Source organism: Ips typographus, linkage group LG5 (assembly GCF_016097725.1).
Source record: "Ips typographus isolate SLU linkage group LG5, UJ_Ityp_2.0, whole genome shotgun sequence".
Taxonomy (NCBI): Eukaryota; Metazoa; Arthropoda; class Insecta; order Coleoptera; family Curculionidae; genus Ips; species Ips typographus.
In genome coordinates, this window is record NC_138426.1 from 12,126,206 (window position 1) to 12,144,958 (window position 18,753).

The 18,753-nt window shown below is 34.5% G+C and overlaps 1 protein-coding gene across 3 annotated transcripts in view; it reads right to left on the bottom strand.

The window, feature by feature from the left end:
• Positions 1-1,799: 1,799 nt before the first annotated feature.
• The window catches only part of LOC145729039 (uncharacterized), a 31,290-nt gene continuing 14,336 nt past the window's right edge, over positions 1,800-18,753 (bottom strand). The window contains exons 1-8 of one of the 3 annotated variants that reach the window (XM_081979648.1): positions 13,802-14,070; positions 13,685-13,751; positions 12,962-13,176; positions 10,680-10,815; positions 3,483-3,616; positions 2,388-2,601; positions 1,967-2,059; positions 1,800-1,904 (exon numbers count right to left, since the gene is read on the bottom strand). In XM_081979648.1, the coding sequence (XP_081835774.1) occupies positions 1,968-2,059; positions 2,388-2,601; positions 3,483-3,616; positions 10,680-10,815; positions 12,962-13,162 (777 nt within the window). In that variant the 5' untranslated portion in view covers positions 13,163-13,176; positions 13,685-13,751; positions 13,802-14,070 and the 3' untranslated portion in view covers positions 1,800-1,904; position 1,967. Of the gene's footprint in view, positions 1,905-1,966; positions 2,060-2,387; positions 2,602-3,482; positions 3,617-10,679; positions 10,816-12,961; positions 13,177-13,684; positions 13,752-13,801; positions 14,071-18,753 lie in introns of those variants that run through there. The other 2 variants (XM_081979647.1, XM_081979646.1) reach the window with 2 other exon arrangements.

The following is an 18,753-nucleotide window of genomic DNA, read 5'->3' on the forward strand; positions in this document are numbered from 1 at the left end:
ATGATGTATACCCAATTTCCACCATGGAAGCGTTAATCTTCAAATTCAGTAAAAATTGTGTCAAGTGAATTTATAGCAAATATAAGTTTTATCCTACAAGAGACCTTTCAAGAAATGTTACCGTTGTCCAACTGGATTGAAAAGTAAATGATGCCTTAGAAAATGATGTATACCCAATTTCCACCATGGAAGCGTTAATGGTCATATTCAGTAAAAATTGTGTCAAGTGAATTTGACCTTAAAGATGCTTATCACCAGCTTGAGTTAGACAATGAAAGTAAATTGACCACCATTCCAACTCATCGAAAACTTTTCCAATACATTCGCCTGGTATTCGTGCTAAGTCTGCTCCGCCTATCTTTCAAAGAGTGATAGAGTCATGTATATCGGGATAGGAAGGCGTAATTGTATTTAGATGGTATTTTGGTTATGGCACCGGATGAGGAGATCCATAATCATCGATCATGATTGTGCTCTGGGGAAAAACTGGGGCCGAAAACCACAGGTTATGAGGCCGAGGATCTGTTATGGTTCTTTGGTCTGGTGGCCGGCGGTGGAGAAGGGCTTTGTATCCCGGAAACTGGCGGATTTGCAAAACTAGCCTGTCTGGCAATAACCTGCGCAATGAAGACAACACCGCATTAAACGTCCTTCTGGGTCTTCCTGAGTTACATCTGTGGATACGCAGGGAGGACGCAGCCGCCTTGCAGAGGATGAAATGCTGCTCTACAAGACATGACAACCACTTGCGTGGATATTCCAATTCTGGGAGCAAAGGTGGTCGCAACTGACGGCAGACTTAGGTTCGAAAGGAAGTTTAAGGTGGAAATCCCAACCAGAGAATGTTGAGATGGTACGTCAGTGTCTGCTCAAGAAGGGATGCAAAGCTGGTACAACGAAGGCTCAGTCTCCCAATACGGGATGGTCATGGGCGGGAATGTACCGACAAGACACCAACAAAACGGCATATTTTTTTATGGAAGGGTAGACGACCATCTTTCAGGCGGAATTGTTTGTAATCCTCGAGGTTGCCACAAGCAAGGAAGTCACAGAAGAACTAGAGGGAGTGAACGAGATCTACACCGACAGTCAGGCTGTCCTAAAGGCACTTAGCAGTGCCAAGATGGGAGCTATTCATGTTAGTTAAACGTCAAACATCGGTTTCTTGAATGTTTGTTTTGGTAATGTTGCACACAGAAAGTTTTCGAAGAGACTTGACCACTTTTAAAGCTTTTTTAGTTTTTTTCTTTACAAAACACCGCATCATCCAAACAGTTTTTCCAATTTGGAATTTACTGAGGTGTGGAATTTATCTCTCTTTATATCATTAATCAATTTAAAAAAGAACGTGCATTAGTTTTAGCAAATCTTTTGTTTTGTTGACATTTCACTCGAAAAAATGCGGGCAAAAACAAACAAGAACGCGAAAAAAACGGGTTTTAATTGGAAGCCATCCAAAAGGTTGGTCGGCGCAAACAAATCTGCATATTGATATGTGTTCCACATTAATTAGTGAAAACAAATAACGGGATTTTTGTTTGTAATTAGCTCTTTCAATTTAGACCTGCGTTTGAAATGAAATTGAGTATGGAAAACACACCAAAATGTGCCTGTCACATATTTTTTTGTTTGTATAATGTATTTTGGAAACGACCAAAAAAATTGGCCGGTGAAATAAATTGAACGTTGCAAAATGATTGTTAGTTAAACTAACTGAATTTAAAAAAAAAAAAAACAAAATATATTTAAACTGAGTGAAGAGGGCTTTTGCCAGCAAATTACGTAAATAAAAGATAAAATTTAATAATAAACTTTAATCGCTTCTTTATACATATTTTACAAAACTTAACAATAGTATCACAGAATACCAATTTTAATGCTTACAGTAATCCTTCCAAAGACAGCTAAAAATTTAATTGTACGTTAATCTAGGTTAGCCACATAATGGCAAATTAAAGGTACTTACTTCACAAAGTAATAAGCCACTTAAACATCAAAGTCACCAGCATAACTGGAACAATCCAAGGTGGGTCCCGTATGAAACTCGAAGTAACCGAAGCTAAAAAGGAAAAAAAAATTAGGATATCCGTCATCGTTTTAGCACGGGAAAATCTCTAATAACCCGATAAGCAGAATGATTGGTGGCCTTCGTACTCCACAAGGAAAACGCAAAAATCTGCTCTGACATAATAATTTTCGAAAGCCTCCATCCAGACTGGCTTTGTTATGGGGAAGCCGTAAAACAAATTGCCTGTAAAATAAAGAAGCTTGCCCCGTTATTTTATCGTTGGGGGCCTTGCTATGCGATATAGTAATTGGAAAAATTGGGTTGCCGCTCCATTCGATGCAAATCAATCTGGATAAAGGCTTTTGATGTTAAATGGTACCTTTGGAAGTTGTTTCCAAAAGAAGAACTTGGGGTGTATCAGGTCTGACTTGTATTTCTCTGCTTTTGGCTCTGTATAATCGGAATAATGAGGCCTCGCAACGAATCCGTAATGGATCAAAGCTGCCTCCTACTCCTGACAATTCCAATCGGGCTGTTCTTTCCTCTAATTGGTCTAGGAGAATGTTTATCCATTCTGATGTGTATCCAGGTACCTGTAATTTTAATTTTTATTTTAACTGATTGGTTCAGTAGTTGTGGAACTTATTCAAATAAAATGTAATCCGAAAGCAAAGGCAAAGCTAAGAAATACTATTTAATATTAGCTTGAAGAAATACAACAGCACGTTGAGTATATCACTAGGAAGTAGGCAGGTAAACAGCACTATAAACTGGTATATACGTGACGGCAGATTGCATTTTATCTTTAAAATTAAGCGCGATTCTTTACTTTTTGAGAAATTTTAATTTATAGATAAGTAATACATTCTTTAAAATCTCCATAATTTACTTAACAACTCGTCTATTGTCAACGTTGTTTACACACAGTTTTAAGTGTTAAGTTTATCTTAATCACTAATTTTTTACTACTGACATTTCTTTAAATATGTTAAAAACACATTTTGATTTAAAGCACTGAAAATTTTGGCACAACATTTTCAACAATTGGTTACATATTTCAACCATCTTAAAGCTCAAAACATTTCTATGCTTGCTTTATTCGCGTTTATATTCCCCAATTGAACTCGTTTTGTACGTATATCACCACTGCAAGGAAGCTCAGGTAAACCAAGCAAGTTTTAATGAATAACTTTGTTAAAGCGTTTAGCGAGTATACACGTGGATATTAATGGTTGTTGAGTGGTTTTCTGGGGATTGCACTAACAAGATTACTTTGGCCCAAACCGTAAAATTTACACAATTATGCGCACATTTAAACACATAATATAAAATTATAAAGAGAGAGTGATAAAGTGATAAAACATATTATTCACAATAATAACCTGCTAATTCAGGGTTATCATTCCTTTCTGCTTCACCTTTTTTGCGAAATTATCCAATAAACAATTTTCCTTGTATCTTTAATGAAACTTACCTTTTCATCATTGACAAAAAATGTCACATTGCAAGCTGGATAAGACGAAGGGGCATGACAGTCTGCTATAAGGGCTCGTCCATTTTCTAGCCCAGATTTGTTGACTGAAACTTGCGGTACTCCTACAGGTACAACTGAAACAAACATATTAGTTACAGTTTTGTAACCAGTTGGTATAGTAAAAAAAACTATGGTTGTTTTCCAAGCTGTATTATACGAATTTGCACATTGGAAATTTACAACAGTAAGAAAATCGAGTTACAGAAAGAAACAACAAGATTTTTACATTCTTTCATCGGATATCGTTAACAGGACCTAAGGGCAAGATATGGCGATTTCTCAACGACCCAAACTATTCGAAAACCCTATGTTCGGGCCCTCGTAAATCTCCTTCTGAATACGCCACAGATAATTGGACAAGAGCAATTCGAATTTATACGTCCTCGATTCGGATTTATTTGTCGAAGAAATATTTGCTCTAGTAGATAATTATCGGATAGTTTTAATTAACAGTTAGTTTGAATTAATTGGATTTTATTTTCATAGGTTATATCCCGAGACGTTCAAGTTTTATCGGGTAAACTGTGCATAGGTGATTTTTTGCAAAATTTTGCTTGGAAAATGATTGAGACTAAATAATTCGACAATAAAATCCTGAGACCGCAGGTCGAAGGATTTTTTCCAAAGAATTATTTAGTCGAAACCATTTGCCTAAAAGAAAAATTTTGCAAAAAACCTACCAATGCACATTTTACGTGATAAAACGTGAACGCCGAGGGGTATATGGCAATATTATTTCCTGAAAACTCACATTTTAGTTTATTAACAAGAAAACACCTTTACTAAACCACAAATACTAAACTAAACGTGATGAGATTAATGATAATATTGAACTCACCCCAGCAGCCATATTTTTGTTTACATTTCAGATTGACAATCAGACGTCATAATATTTTAATTTATGTAATTTTTTAATGGAAACTACGTTATAGTGATTTATTAATTGTTAATATTGAAGAAAATAGCTTAAATTTTATATGTGTCTAAATCCCGTTTCGTTTAATATCAAATGTTCTTCAAAAAAACGTATTCGAAAAAGGTAGGAGGTATTTATTCAGTGTAAAATTTTAGCAACTAGGGATTTATTCAGTATATAACGGCTCTCATTGGTCGTACAATGAGGGAAATAATCATAAAATTACATCTGTAAATGTTTAAAACAGATTTTATAGCTAGCCTCCTAAGTTAGTTTCAAAAGTTAATAATAGAAACAATTAAAAGGTAACAGTCAAAAGATGGGAATATTTTATTTACGACTAGCGTGATAGTTATTCATTTCCCACTAGTGTGGTAAATCAATCGGGTATAAATTAAGCTCGACATGCGTTGGTAAGGGAGACGGTCGGAGACTCCGCCTCATAACACCATGATGTAGTAGTCCCGAATTCTGCAACTCGCACCGGGTTTGTAGATTAATTGAATATTAAACCATTTCCTAAAATACAATAAATCGCGAGTGCCAAACCCTCCAGAAAGCTGCCCTCATCATTGTTTAACAAATGTAAGTATAATCTATTTAATTATTGTAATGTTTTGCGCACGTAAAAGGTATTGTTTTAAGTGTTACTTTTGGGAATTATGTTTGAAGGTTTTATTCCGATTCAAATAGTTGATAAACCAACCATTTTGTCACTTAGTTTTAACTGTTATTTAGTTATAAAAGCGCCACGGAGCGTTCTTTGATAACAAAAGTGGGGTGAAAAACACTCAGCCTTCTCCAAAAAACAAAAAGTTTGCTGGACATGGACTACTACTGCAAGTTCTTTGATAAGATTTTTGGCTACCGTCATGGTCAAACCTACGAAGGGCTCTGGCCCAGAAGGCTGAAGCCTGGCAGCCTTCCTAGCATATAAATAAAAAGTAATATCCCATCCCTTATGTTCAGGGATTTCCTGAACAACTGGTATACACTTTCATGTATGTATGTATTAATTTAACTTAAAAGACCGTTAAATCCTTATTTAATTAGGAACAATTTATATTTGGTGTTATATTTGTTTCAGTTTAAACAACGTAATGTAAATTCGAAAGCTGTGTTTTAATTCAGTGATAATCCCATAAATAATTCCCAAATTTAACAGAATGATGCAGCTTAATTTATCCTTGAGGGAGAATATAGCAAGTCAGAAAATTCCAATTTTGGCAAACGAAATTCAATAAATTAGATTTTCTCTGATTCTATCAACCCGCTCTGAAAGACGTGACTTGAATCAAATTTTCCAAAGATTTAGTGAGATGTCTCCATTCTTGAATAGAAATTATGATATTTTTATTTAAGTCGTTACCTTCTTAATTAAAAATGAATTCAAGGATAAATTATAGTGAGCTTTAACTGGAAGAACAAAACTACGAAAAAAAGCTGTTAGTTTGGAAAAAACATAGGTCATTCACACTGCCAGTAATATAAATTACTTGAGATCTAGAGCTCGAGCTTAATTACTTTAATGGGACTGCAAAACATGCAGTTAGAGTTAAAAGCAGTATTATAGAGGTATAAAATGTTGTCATTAAGGTACTCTAGGTAATAGTTCACACGCTATAAAACAATGCATTACAACAATTATAATTTCGCATACCTTCCTAGACTGAAGTCAATGATTTTGATGCTTTTAGACGGATTAGCTTTAGTGAAGTATCAGAGAGAATCTCTACATTCTCGACTCACTGACGCATTTACAACGCCTTGTTCAGTAGTAATCTGAAGTAATTCGACTGGAGATTTATGGATCTTGAAATTGAAGGTTTGCGACTGACCTGGTTGTTTGGGAAATTGCCTTATGGCCCTTGTCATTCAAGTGATTTACTAAGAAACTCGGTTTTTTACCCTACTCTAGAACTAGTAGAGTTTTATTGGTAATTGTTTTTATTCAACGTTGGGATGATTTGAAAAATGATAAATTAAGAATATATTGATTGATTACGGGAAGAAATATGAATGGAACTATAAAATGGCAAAACATAAACGTTTTCTGGTCAATCTCCAGTTTGCATCTTGTTGGCTCTTTTGAGGATACGAGACATTTGGTTTTCTTAGAAGAGTAGTTATGACGGTATCATCTGCATATTTGTTATTCAGCAGTTCACTGTTTGCAAGAATTCCATTATCATCATTTTCCAGAGCTTCTCTAAATATCTCTTCTGGATACAGATTGAATATCAGAGGAGAGACGATACACCCTGGTCGTAGAATGTTAACTGCCTCTGTTGTTTCATCTCTAGCGTTGGTGGCTGTCTGGTTCCAGTACAGGTTTTGTATAATTCTGAGGGCTTTTACACTTAGGGTTAAAACACCTTTTGGTAGTCCACAAAGCAGATACACCGTTGGAATAATACTTGACTGTGACTTTGACTATGAGTTTTTTTATAAAACCTGCAAATTACATTATGTTCAGAAGTGAAAATGACCTATAGGACCTACAACCACTTTCTGGCTATATCAGACACGTATTATTGCATAAAATTATGTTTCTGATTAAAAACCTATAAAAAGTTTTTTTTACTACATCAAAATAATTCTTTTGTGAGCAATAAATACCCATCAAGCTATAACAGTTAATAAATAATGACTTTTGGGCGAAAATTCTGTAAGTGCCTATTTACATTCCTTTGATTTGCAGAATATGCTGTCGTATTCATGGCATAGGAAAATAGGGGTGAATGTGAACGATCTAGCAAAGAGGATTTTGTAAATTGGATTCGCTCCTGATTTTATCACTCTTCTTTTGAATGACGTGACAAGAGTAAAGAGGAGCGAATTTTGTTGCCGAAAGTTTACATTAGCACCTTTTTTTATTGAAAAAAGTCTTTTATCTGTCTGAGGGAAATGTAGGAGTGTTTTCAATGTAATTGTGTTTTTCAAGCTTTAAAAATAACCGAAAAACTTGGTTTTTATCACTTTGATTAGTTTCGATCAAGTTGCCAAGGATTAATATTGTGTCGAGGACGTAAAGGAGTGAACGGCAGCAGGGCAAAACATGTTAACCCCAGAAAAACAATTCGGTAAATCGGTGTTTGTTTACGCACTTTCATGTTACTACGTGTTTTACGAAGAGAATGACATTTTATAGGGCATTTAAGCAAATTTTACAGGTTCTACGAACTTCTACCGGAAAGAAACCCGTTTAAGCAACAGGGAACATAAAAATTGGTAAAAAATATTCAGTTCTCCACAAGTTAAATTTACTTTTCCTATCATTGAGAATATTATTATCCATTTGGAGGAAAGGCTGAAAAAATGTATAAAGGAGGGAAGTCCATAAGCAGAGCTTTGTAGGTAGTGTTTAAAGGCAAGAATGATACTGAAAAGATAATGATTAAGAGTGTAGAATTGTAGGACAGCAATGAAAACATGATGAAAGACGTATGACGTTTGTGAAGAAATACTGAAACATTAGGATTTCGGTAGAAAAATTGGATAATAAAGGACGTAAATACGGGTAATGGATAGCTGTGCTAATGCGAAAAAGAATAGTTGTATAGGTTCCTTTTCTTTATTACAACTAAATATGTGAACCATCTAGTGACCAATTTAAAAAGAAAATTTAGACTGTTTTGCATAGCCTGCCAGTTTCCGTTTGGAAAATCCTTAGAATTCGAATAAATGCTTTTTATTCTCTACACTTAACTCCATCTGATTGCCGCTATCCGCATTCCAATCATAACTTAATCAAAAACGCAGATCAAATTTTGTTTTTCATGTGTGTTTTTCTGGTAAAATATGTAGCTGAAACTTTTAATAATCATTAATAGAAACATCAATTATACCTCCATTAGTGGAGTATTATAGCAAAGATAATTTGATCTTGCAAACTATATTACTATGGTTCAAAGACTAGAATTATAGACACGCAAAAAGGCCATTAAGTAGTGACCTATCGAATTTAAGCTTGTATACAAATTACGATTTTAAAAAAAAATGTAGGCACATAAAAATATTAGTTATTATTAAATCAAGTGATGACAACTGAGTCATTCAGAGAGTTATTATGTAATAACTCCTAATTTTTTCCGTATTCTAATCTTTATTACTCTGACAAATTAAGAGCATCAGCTGTTATCAATTATTAAAAATGAATCTAACAAAAATCTGAGATTACACATTGAAAGTCTGCTATGTCAAAAACTCGATTTTCCAAAAGTTACTCTTCAAGTCAATTTTCATGAAAATAATGTCAATATCCTGTATTTAAGGCTATTTTCAAGACTAAAATATTGAAATGTATTTTCAAATTCTGATAACTTACTTCAAATGCAAAATTTAAGCTTTTGATGTCACTTTTTATTGGTTCAGAGTCACTTTTTGGTGTCCTAGTAAATTTTCAGTTGAAATGTGTGAATTTGTGGTCAAAAATTCTAGATAAAGTAGTTATTCATGGCTATAAGTCAATTTTTACTACTAAAGTTTTTCAACTTATCTGAAAACTATAACGACTGACTACAAAGACAGTTTTTAAGCCTCTCAAGTCAATTTTCACCGTTTCAAAGAAAATTTACTGGTTTCTAAGTTAATTTTCAAAACTAAAGTCTATAAATTTGTCTGGAAACTATGAAAACTGGCTACAACGACATTTTTTAAGCTTCTTAAGTCAATTTTCACCGTTTTCAAGACAATTTTTGGTTTCATGTTGGGTTGGGTTGGTTTTGGGTCTTTGAACGTAATAACTCAATTATTTCGTAAACGAAGTTTCAAATCAGAATTTTATAAGATACCTATTTTGTCAAATTGAACAAGTAAAGTAAAAAAAACTTATATCCTAAAATTTTTGAAAAATATCCAGTGACGTAGAAAATAAGGCAGAAAAATGAAAACCATCTTTCTGTAATCATACCACTGGACAGTTTCGACAAACGTCATGAACATCACATAATGAGTATTAATTTCATATGAACGCTCCAATGGTCTGACAGTTATTACAAGAAACCTATTTTTTAAACTGAACAATTTTGGACTGTATTTTACTTGGGAAGCATTTTTCAGGAAAATGACATAATGTATGTTAACTTATTTTTTGATGGGCTTTCGAATGGTTAATTATTGACATTTAAAACTGGACCACCCTGTATATGGACATTCATGTGTCTGCATCGCTGTGTGAGAAAGTTGAAAGAGAAGAAAACCTCTAGGATGTCGTTCTTAAATTCAAATTGCGAAAAATGATTTTTCTGTCTCCCTGCTATAAGTGCTTCTTTTTGGAAGATTGAGTTAATACTGTTAATAGTTACCTAAGTTGTCATTTAACGTTTAAGTTTCTAAATTCTAATGTTCTATGGTTCCAATGGGAGAATAATAGTAGAAGTCAATCCAGAGATATACTAGTTCTACTATCATATATTGATGGTTCTGTACTCATCCTGCTAGACTTATTTGAATTGAAGATCATTTTTCTGCTACCTCCATATTTTGAGAGTTAGAGGAAAACTAACCCAACACTGCCTAAATAATATTCCTTTAATTATTACACTTTAAACCACTTCAGATCTTATCTAAAGGTCTGTGAAGAATTATCTGCTAATTCCTTGCAAAACATTTAACTTAAACCTTAAATTTGTTAAAAAATCTAGCGGCAAAGTAATTTCATTTTTTGAATCACTACTAATTAAGGTAAAAATATATAATACTAATTCTAAACTTTTTACTCTTAGAAAGTCTGCTAATTCCAAGGCAACTGAAATTAGAAAATCAATAATAAACCTGCGATAAGATATTTAATATATCACTTTACCAGACAGGTTAAAACAATGCTTCACAAAGTTTGCAAGTTTAAACCGTAAATTTCTATTATAAGTGCTATTTGTTTTGTAGTTTATCATACTTTTAGCTTTACGTGAGTAATCTCTATTTTTCGGAAAGTTGCCAAGCAGGCAAAAGAACGCAAAGTTGCTTGAACTCCTTCTTGCTGCCAAAACTGTATTCAATAGGAAACAAGCATTCCAATTAGGGCCGCCCTGTTTTGTCCCCTAAAACATTAACAACGCCAGCACTTTCTTCTAGCTCTGCTAAATTGAATCATTAGCTGTCGTTAATCACGTTTCTCCAGACTTCCGGTCATTTATCAAGTCTTTATGTCGTCTAAACTTTACGAAAACGATCTTTATTATGTAAAATTGATAGATATCAAACTAAAAACTTTCACTCACCTGCCACAGTCATGGGAGTTGACAAGACTTGTGTGTGAAACGAAGGAGCATCTGCCGATACCTCACACTGGAACTCACCAGAAATCTCACGACTCACTGAGAGTAAAGTCACATTCTTAGCATTGGAGACCGACACCTGAAACCAAGAGTTATTTTACTACAGGAAACTTTATCTGTTTGCTGTCGAACTTCTAGTTGATTGCGACTCATAAAACGTGATATACTGTTGAAGTATTTTCCCATCGGGAAACAAAAGGATATAAAAATAATATATTAGCTGCTTAAGAAGAAGAAGGAAAACATTGTGAGTTTTATTACCTTCAAAGTGAGACTAGGAGTTGAATTCTAACGACTTTGAATCCAATAAATTTGATATTTGCCTAATGGAAGTCGAGAATAATTCAAATTTAATACAGTTCGTCTCTTAACAGCTTTAACACACGTTTTTAACGTGAATGATAATGAAAAGGAAATTACAATATTGAGTTTGAACAATGAGATTGTTACATGATTTAACTTTAAGTTTCATTGATTTTATAAGGAAAACCAGTTGAAATTGTCTTTGGTACTTAGTAACTCAGTTTTCGCTAACGTTTTTGCATATTTGGAAGTATGAATGTAGTAAAATTTCGTGTATGTTCTTTGTAGAGTTTTAAGGTGGTTTTCCGTATTCGTTTTTAAAGATTTTTTCATTTGTTTGTGTTTCATGGTTGGAAAACTAAAGAAATTTGGGATAAACATGTCTCCTGTAGAGAAATAGTGAATTTTGATCTGGTACTCCTAAAACGACTAGATAAGTTGCAATAAATGAGTTAAAACAGAATGTGATCTGATTTTATTTGGAATTACACTAACATTAACATTTATGTCAAAAAGGCATCTATCAAGAGTCATTTGGAAAGGCTAGAGACCTTTATATGTCACTTTTAAGTCACTTAAAAATGTCAGCGGTGTCTTAACAGTTGTCTGGAAGATATTAAAATTTTTGAACCGCTTCTTAAATTTCTTAAGATTAATAAAATTGACAAATGGCACTAAAGATCGTTTTTTTAGGTTTTTTTTAAATGTACAGTTGTGTTCATAAATCTCTGACATGCGTTTTTGATTAGAGTAAATCGGTCTATGAATTCGAGAAAATTAACTTTTTCTGGAAAGAATGAACATTTCTTTGAATGGACATTTCTAAGTTGAGATAACTCCTTTCAGGTTCTTCATGTGGTCATATTCTGTCATTAAGGTAAACCAAGCACATCTCCCACCTAAGTTCACGTAAAACGAGCTCCATTAGTCATTCGAAGGTAGCAGATTCGTTACATAACCCCATCTTTCTTGGTCACTACTGGAGATGACCGTGGATTGCTAGATTCTTCAATTATCCCATTATCAAGCATGTCCTTTATCATGGAGTCTATTTATTTCTGTCGCATAAAAGAAAGCCGTATAAGTATTTTGCAATTAAAAGATCCTCCATTTCATATTCAAAGGGTTCCAGGATGACCAAACCCAGGTCTGTCTCCCCTTCAAAGCGAGCATTTACAACAATCTCTGAATTTGCAGGAACAGCTGTATCTTGATCCAAAATCAGGTTAATCCGTTCGCATCGTCTGGTCAGTGTTTCCTCAGCCGAGAAAACTATGTCTTCATTTAAAGTAAATTTTTACGTCCAGTGGGTTCATTAGGTCTAGTCCCAAAATAAGTCGACAATATCAGCTACAAGGACTTTGGCTTGGGGCTTGAAGCTCCCACTTGTTGTCTGAAAGCAAACGCAGAAAAATTTAGACGCTTTGAACGAAAAATCCTCAGAAAAATCTTTGGAACCCATCATGAAATGCCTGCAGGAGCTGGCCTGCAGGACACAGGCTGGATAACGAAAGACTTGGAAGACTGGTGTGGAAGGAAGCTCCAACAGGAAAAAGACCACTCGGGCGTCCCAGAATGCGTTGGAGAGACAAGATTAAATCAGACTTCCAAAAAATTAATATCCCTTTTGAACATAGATTGATGGAAAACCGATGATGATGATGATGATGATGAAGAGCACAATTCTTCAACAATATTTAACATGCTCTAGCTCGATAAGAAAGGCCTGGATCCATGCCTCTATGGACTTTTTACCTTTAAAAGACTTTAAAAGTGATATATCAGACACAATCAAATAAATATATAATTTCGATAATCTTGCAACTTGCATTTGAATTACCGGCAATTACGGTCTGGTCGGGTTGTTATTAAGTTAACTCAAATATTCTTATAGGAACTATTAATTATATTACATTACTTACGTCAACTTGAATGCCCTGTATTGGAAAAACACGAAACGGTGGTTCTTCTTTTGGCACATATCGATAGAATTCTTGGTTTTCGCGGTACCATTTCACCGAGTAAAGGGCTGCATCTTCCAAGTCGTAATCACAGCCTAACGTTACGGAATGACCGGCTCGTACCGCTCGTGGAACTGTCAGTTTCATTCCTTTTAGAGCCATACTATGGTAGATTTCTGAAAGATGAAAATCGCTTATTATAATCTGGAGTCACTGACTGAATCCATATTAAAGAAAATAAGTTAATTGAAGGAAAGCCGGTAATTACGATAAGTATGATACCTGTCACAAACCTTAAAAAAATATTATATCCACTTAATAATCTGATATCATTTTACTCTGGTTATGATACAGCCTCTGCCTTTAAAAGGTTTTCCTGACCAAGTGAATGAGGCAGGGTAACTTCCAATTATGTGGAAGCCAGAAAGAGCGCAGATTTAGACAATTCATCATTTTGTTATGCCCTTGCTGTTCCGGAACAAATTCTGATCACTTTCAAGAACATGAACAACGAATTTATCACTTGAGATATTTTATGATGTGTGAACATCATCTATGTTCTGATCACTGACACATTATTCTCGAAATGTAACTGCCTATAAGACAATTGTATGTATGCAGAGACTCAAAATGTAGGAACAAGAGAGAGGTTTGTGAAGAAAATTCTGTTGGACAATAACTTACCTATCGACCTTATTCAGAAACCACAAAGTGTGTGTGTGATGGAAAAGACGGAACTGTTCCTATATCGCTTTTAGAGAAGTAAAGATGAGGCTCTTATCATACCATGTTTCACGTTACCTGTTTTTGTCTATTCTGTTTAAATCCATAAAAACTTCGGAGGATACAATCAAAACAAATAAGCTTAAGTTTGACAATTATTATTTAACTTTCCCATTCAAAGGTCTCGTGACTGTCCCGGAGGTGCCTATGGAACTTTTTTTATCGAATAATCGGAAACATCGATTAGTTCAGGAAAAAAATATATTTAGAGGTGTTTGTTCTATATAAAATTTTCTGAAACTGCGGTCACTTGTTATCTGACTGATAATACTAAATTGTACCAATTTTCCTTTGCTTTGGAATGTTTTATCGCTTTAGTATTCCGACAATACAACCAGCAATGTGTTTATTTACACTGCTCGAACTCGATAATGCCGTTTCGTATTTCTTGTTTCGGACAACATATGGTCAGTGATTTCGAACATGGTTAAATAAATTCCGCAGCTGACATGCAGACATTTTAGCTAACCGTGCATATCGTAATTGTAATGTTAAATATTCAATTATATATTTCTTAATTTGATAAAATTCAAGTCAAATATATCTTCCGCTTGAAAGCGATACTTTACATATTTTTTCGACGACTGACTTTGAAAGTACCTCATGTACGCTTCCATTTAGAAGCAGAAAGGGGTTATTTGCCGCGCGCGAGCAGAAAGAGAGATTTTCTGCTCTAGAGCGTTTTCGCTTTCTACTAACAATCTAGTCACCAACTTTTTTCGGCGTTTCCATAACAACGCTTGACATACCTGTTTGAAATAACCACATTCCGTCAAAGTGATTTATCGGTGACAATGAGTTCGAGCGACGAAAATGATGTGAGTTGTCCTTCTAATCCACCCCACAGCAGTCGTCGAAAAAATATCGTCTATATTTCGAGCCAAAAGTACTTTTGCCGCTTTTACATGATTGCAGCGTTCGGCTTCGCCTCAAGCTGCAAATTTCATGTGCAAGCGGCAAATATATACTTTCCGCTCTTAATATAGAATATACTATTACTTGGAAAACTATCAGCAGTCAACTAATTACGCTATATGTGGTGATGGTGGTGGTAATAACCAATTTAACCGTAACTTTCAAAGTATCCTGTTTAATTTCATACTCAAACTACCTCTTGCTTATATCATAAGTAAATATAAACTTAAACACGTTAATTTAAATTATTGGAAGGGTGAATATGCTTGAGGTTAACTTTAGATCATCAAATTTAAATTACTAACAACTAATAACGCTAAAACAACAAGGAATAAAAATAGATTTTTTTACGGGTTTGAGCCTGTCTTTGGACTGACAAGTAGCCATCCAAAAGTTATCTTAACTGCGGAAGATATAGGTTTTTCTTTTCAATTAAATCATTCAAATAACTTTCTTCACAAAAATTAACACGATATTTTGAAGCAAATTTTAGAAGTTTTGTTTCCTAAATTAGTTTACTAATCTGTTTGTTGTCATAACCAATTTTTTATTGCTGATAAATGCTAATAGGTAGGTTTAACCCGCAAAAGTACAGTGTGCCGAAAGGATTATGACTATTGATTCCCTTTCCAAACCCTTGTCCGCAACGGAATTTCTGAAAGCTAATATTTAAATTTCAAATTAGTTTCTAATCCTACCTTGGAGAGACTAGTTAGTTCAAGCTTATAACTGAGGTTTGATATCCATGATTACTATACAAAGTTAGATAACGGGATTCGATTGGATTTTATTGTAACCGTTTTAGGTGAACCGAATTTAATCGAGTGATTACCTAATGAGTTTTGAGAGGGATTTATTATGGATGTTAATATCACAATGAAAAAAACAGGATAGGAAATTATAAAGAGAAAAATATACAGGAAAATAATAAGAAGAAGAAGAAGACGCCGACAATAATAACAACAATATATTCTTCAAGCTTTATAAAATAATCGAACAGAGTTGCAAAATTGCTTCAATCCAATCCATTGTTCCAATCAAAAAATTGGAACAAATGAATGCTAAATGTGTACAAATGGATAACCAGATTTTTTTCACAAACTTACCATAAACAAATAGGTTGCCACATTTTTTAACCGTATGTCAGAAAATGCATTGCTGTCCCTCAAATACTATACGGAGAGTACTGTACAACAAACGGTATCCGGTACTCCTCAAAATTGCGTTCTTAAAAAGTATTCTGGCGGCAATCCCGCGGTTGCAAAACTATACGTATTCTAGTTTGATAGGTCTGTTGTTAAGTATAGGAACAAGTCGAATATAGATTGCTGGCCTCTGCTGTTACCAAATGTCTATTCATGTTCGCGATTATGAGGGAAATAGGTATTGTTGATCCTCAGTTCATTTCTGGCACAAAATCCAATTAGAGTCGATCGTTGATGAGTGGATAACATGCAGTATAGCTTCGTTACCTATTCTGGCGTTTGAGTCCTCTAGTTGTTTGATCACTCGTGTCCTGGAACAGCTGATAGTCCTTTTTCTTGCCTCTCTGACAACGCAGATATGACTATTTTACGCTTCTTTCGATTTGAAAGAAATGAGGTATTAAGGTAAAACAGGTCTATCACAAACGCCATATTCATCATTCGACAAATAGTCGAGAAATCAATCGAATACGAAGAACCGGCGTATACCAGGTGTCCAAGAGCACCCTGGACGGAGATTAACATGGGAAAACGGTTTTGATCTTTTTGCGCCTGTATGGTTGATTTGATGGAAAAATCGTATTAATGAAACTTGTAGTACCTATCACGGACTAGTTTTCTGTATTTTTTTCAGATCTCTAACTTGAGCCCTTTTGTCGTAAAACACGAACAAAAATGAGAAAATTTTAACTTTTTACCTGCACTGTATAGGCGGTTGTCGAGCAATCGTACCAGCAACAATGATCTGTTTACCCGTTGCCCGACAACCGCCTATACAGTGCAGGCCAAAAGTTTAAATTTTCCCATTTTTGTTCGTGTTTTACGACAAAAGGGCTCAAGTTAGAGATCTGAAAAAAATACAGAAAACTAGTCCGTGATAAGTACTACAACTTTCATTATTACGATTTTTCAATCAAATCAACCGTACAGGCGCAAAAAAATCAAAACCGTTTTTCCATGTTAATCTCCTATGTCCAGGGTGCTCTTGGACACCTGGTATATGTGCTTCATAGATCTGAGCAAAGCGTTTGATCGAGTGAGGCTAAATGAGATCACAACCATATTGAGACGAGGCAGCATTCCGGAAGAAATAGTTAGAACTATTGAAAACTTGAACACCAATACAACGACCAGAATACTTGTGAACAATAGCCTGACCCAAGAAGTACCCATATCAACAGGAGTGGAATCAACACATGAATAGAATAGAAGACAATAGAATTGCTAAAATTGCGAGAGACGGAAGACCACACTCTAGAAGACCATCAGGCAGACCACCAAAAAGGTGGAGAACTCCTTAAAGGTGGAAAAACAGGCTGAGAGCCTCTTTCAAGAAGAAGAAGAAGCATGTTGGCAATCACTAAAGAAATTACAGGAGAAAATAACGAGGGTCAAAAGGTTCGTTTGGAAGAACTTGCTGCTCAGACAATAGCAGATAACTTTAATAATTTTTTAATGAATAGTATACCTAAAATATTGCAAAAGGTAAAACCAGATTCCTACAGATGTAATATCTTAAGTAACAGAAAGTCAATGTTCTTAGAACCAGTTACTTCAGAAAAATTGTGCGAAATGGAAAACAAACATATAGCAGCGGGAATGGCGAAATACCAACTAGCATAATAAAACTAGCAAAATATGAACTAAAACACGTTTTATCATTTATAATTAATAACTTTTTTGAATTTGCTAGTTTTCCTAATCAACTAAGAATTGCTCTTCTCAAACCTATATACAAAAAAGGCGACCCACAAATATTGGACAGCTATAAGCCTTCTACCGGGTTTTTCAAAACTTTTTGAACTTTTTTGAAAAATTCGTCCATAAAGCAACTTCGTGAAGTTCGTGTGTTCGATGTGCTACAAACCGCAAAAAAGAATAACCGATGAATAAAACCCTTGATATCACTTCTATTGCTAATAAAAGAGCAATTTCAAAACAGGTTCAAAATGAACAATAAAATTGTTGTTATTCAATGAGGTATTTTACGGTCATAAATTAGAATAAACACTTGTAGAAAGTAAAATATTACACAGTATTTGTGTTAATAATGTACTACGTAATGTGAATTTTAGAAAGAACGAAGCCATATCTATTCTATTCACGGACTAAGTCCTTGATAAATAGTTGAGGCAGTTGAGCATAAAACAAGTCCAACCAACAGTATTTTACTTTTCAGTTAAATTATGAATTCTGCGTTGTAGTTAGTATTAGTATTCTAAACATTCTCGAAACTGTAAACCAGGCAGTCTAACTCCCATGTTTTATGAGCAAAGTTTACGACTAATCTTATATTATGTCAACAAATTTAGACTTATTATTAAAGTCTCTTTTAATTTTTTTAGTTTGTTCTCTTTATTAAATCAAGATTTTACAGAGTGATATTTGTCATTTTGGCAATAGATGCTGACTTTTCAGGAACAACTATAAACCGACTAAAATTAATGATGAACATGGCAAAACTTTGAACTGGATAAAATGCACTCAAAGTGCACTCCTCATCAAATAAATTACTGCGAACCGAAATGAGGCGTTCGAAAATCCGTCAGTTAAACACTAAACGATTTATAACGTAGGCATATCGCTAATCGATTACTACTCTGGATTGCTGTATCAGAAGGTTTCTACTTCTTGTTTCGTGAATACAGCTCCACGTTCTGACACCTTCCTAATAAATGAATAAACTTATTCACCGTGGAAACTCATGTCGAAGCTTTTAGGAGGGTGAGAAATGAACCGTTTCCAAGCACGTTTACTTGGTTTGTTGATTGTTTGCTTAACGCTTAAAGGGTCAGTGTATATTGATGGTTAATGGGCTTTCAGGCTGGATGTGGTAAAGTTGATTCGAAC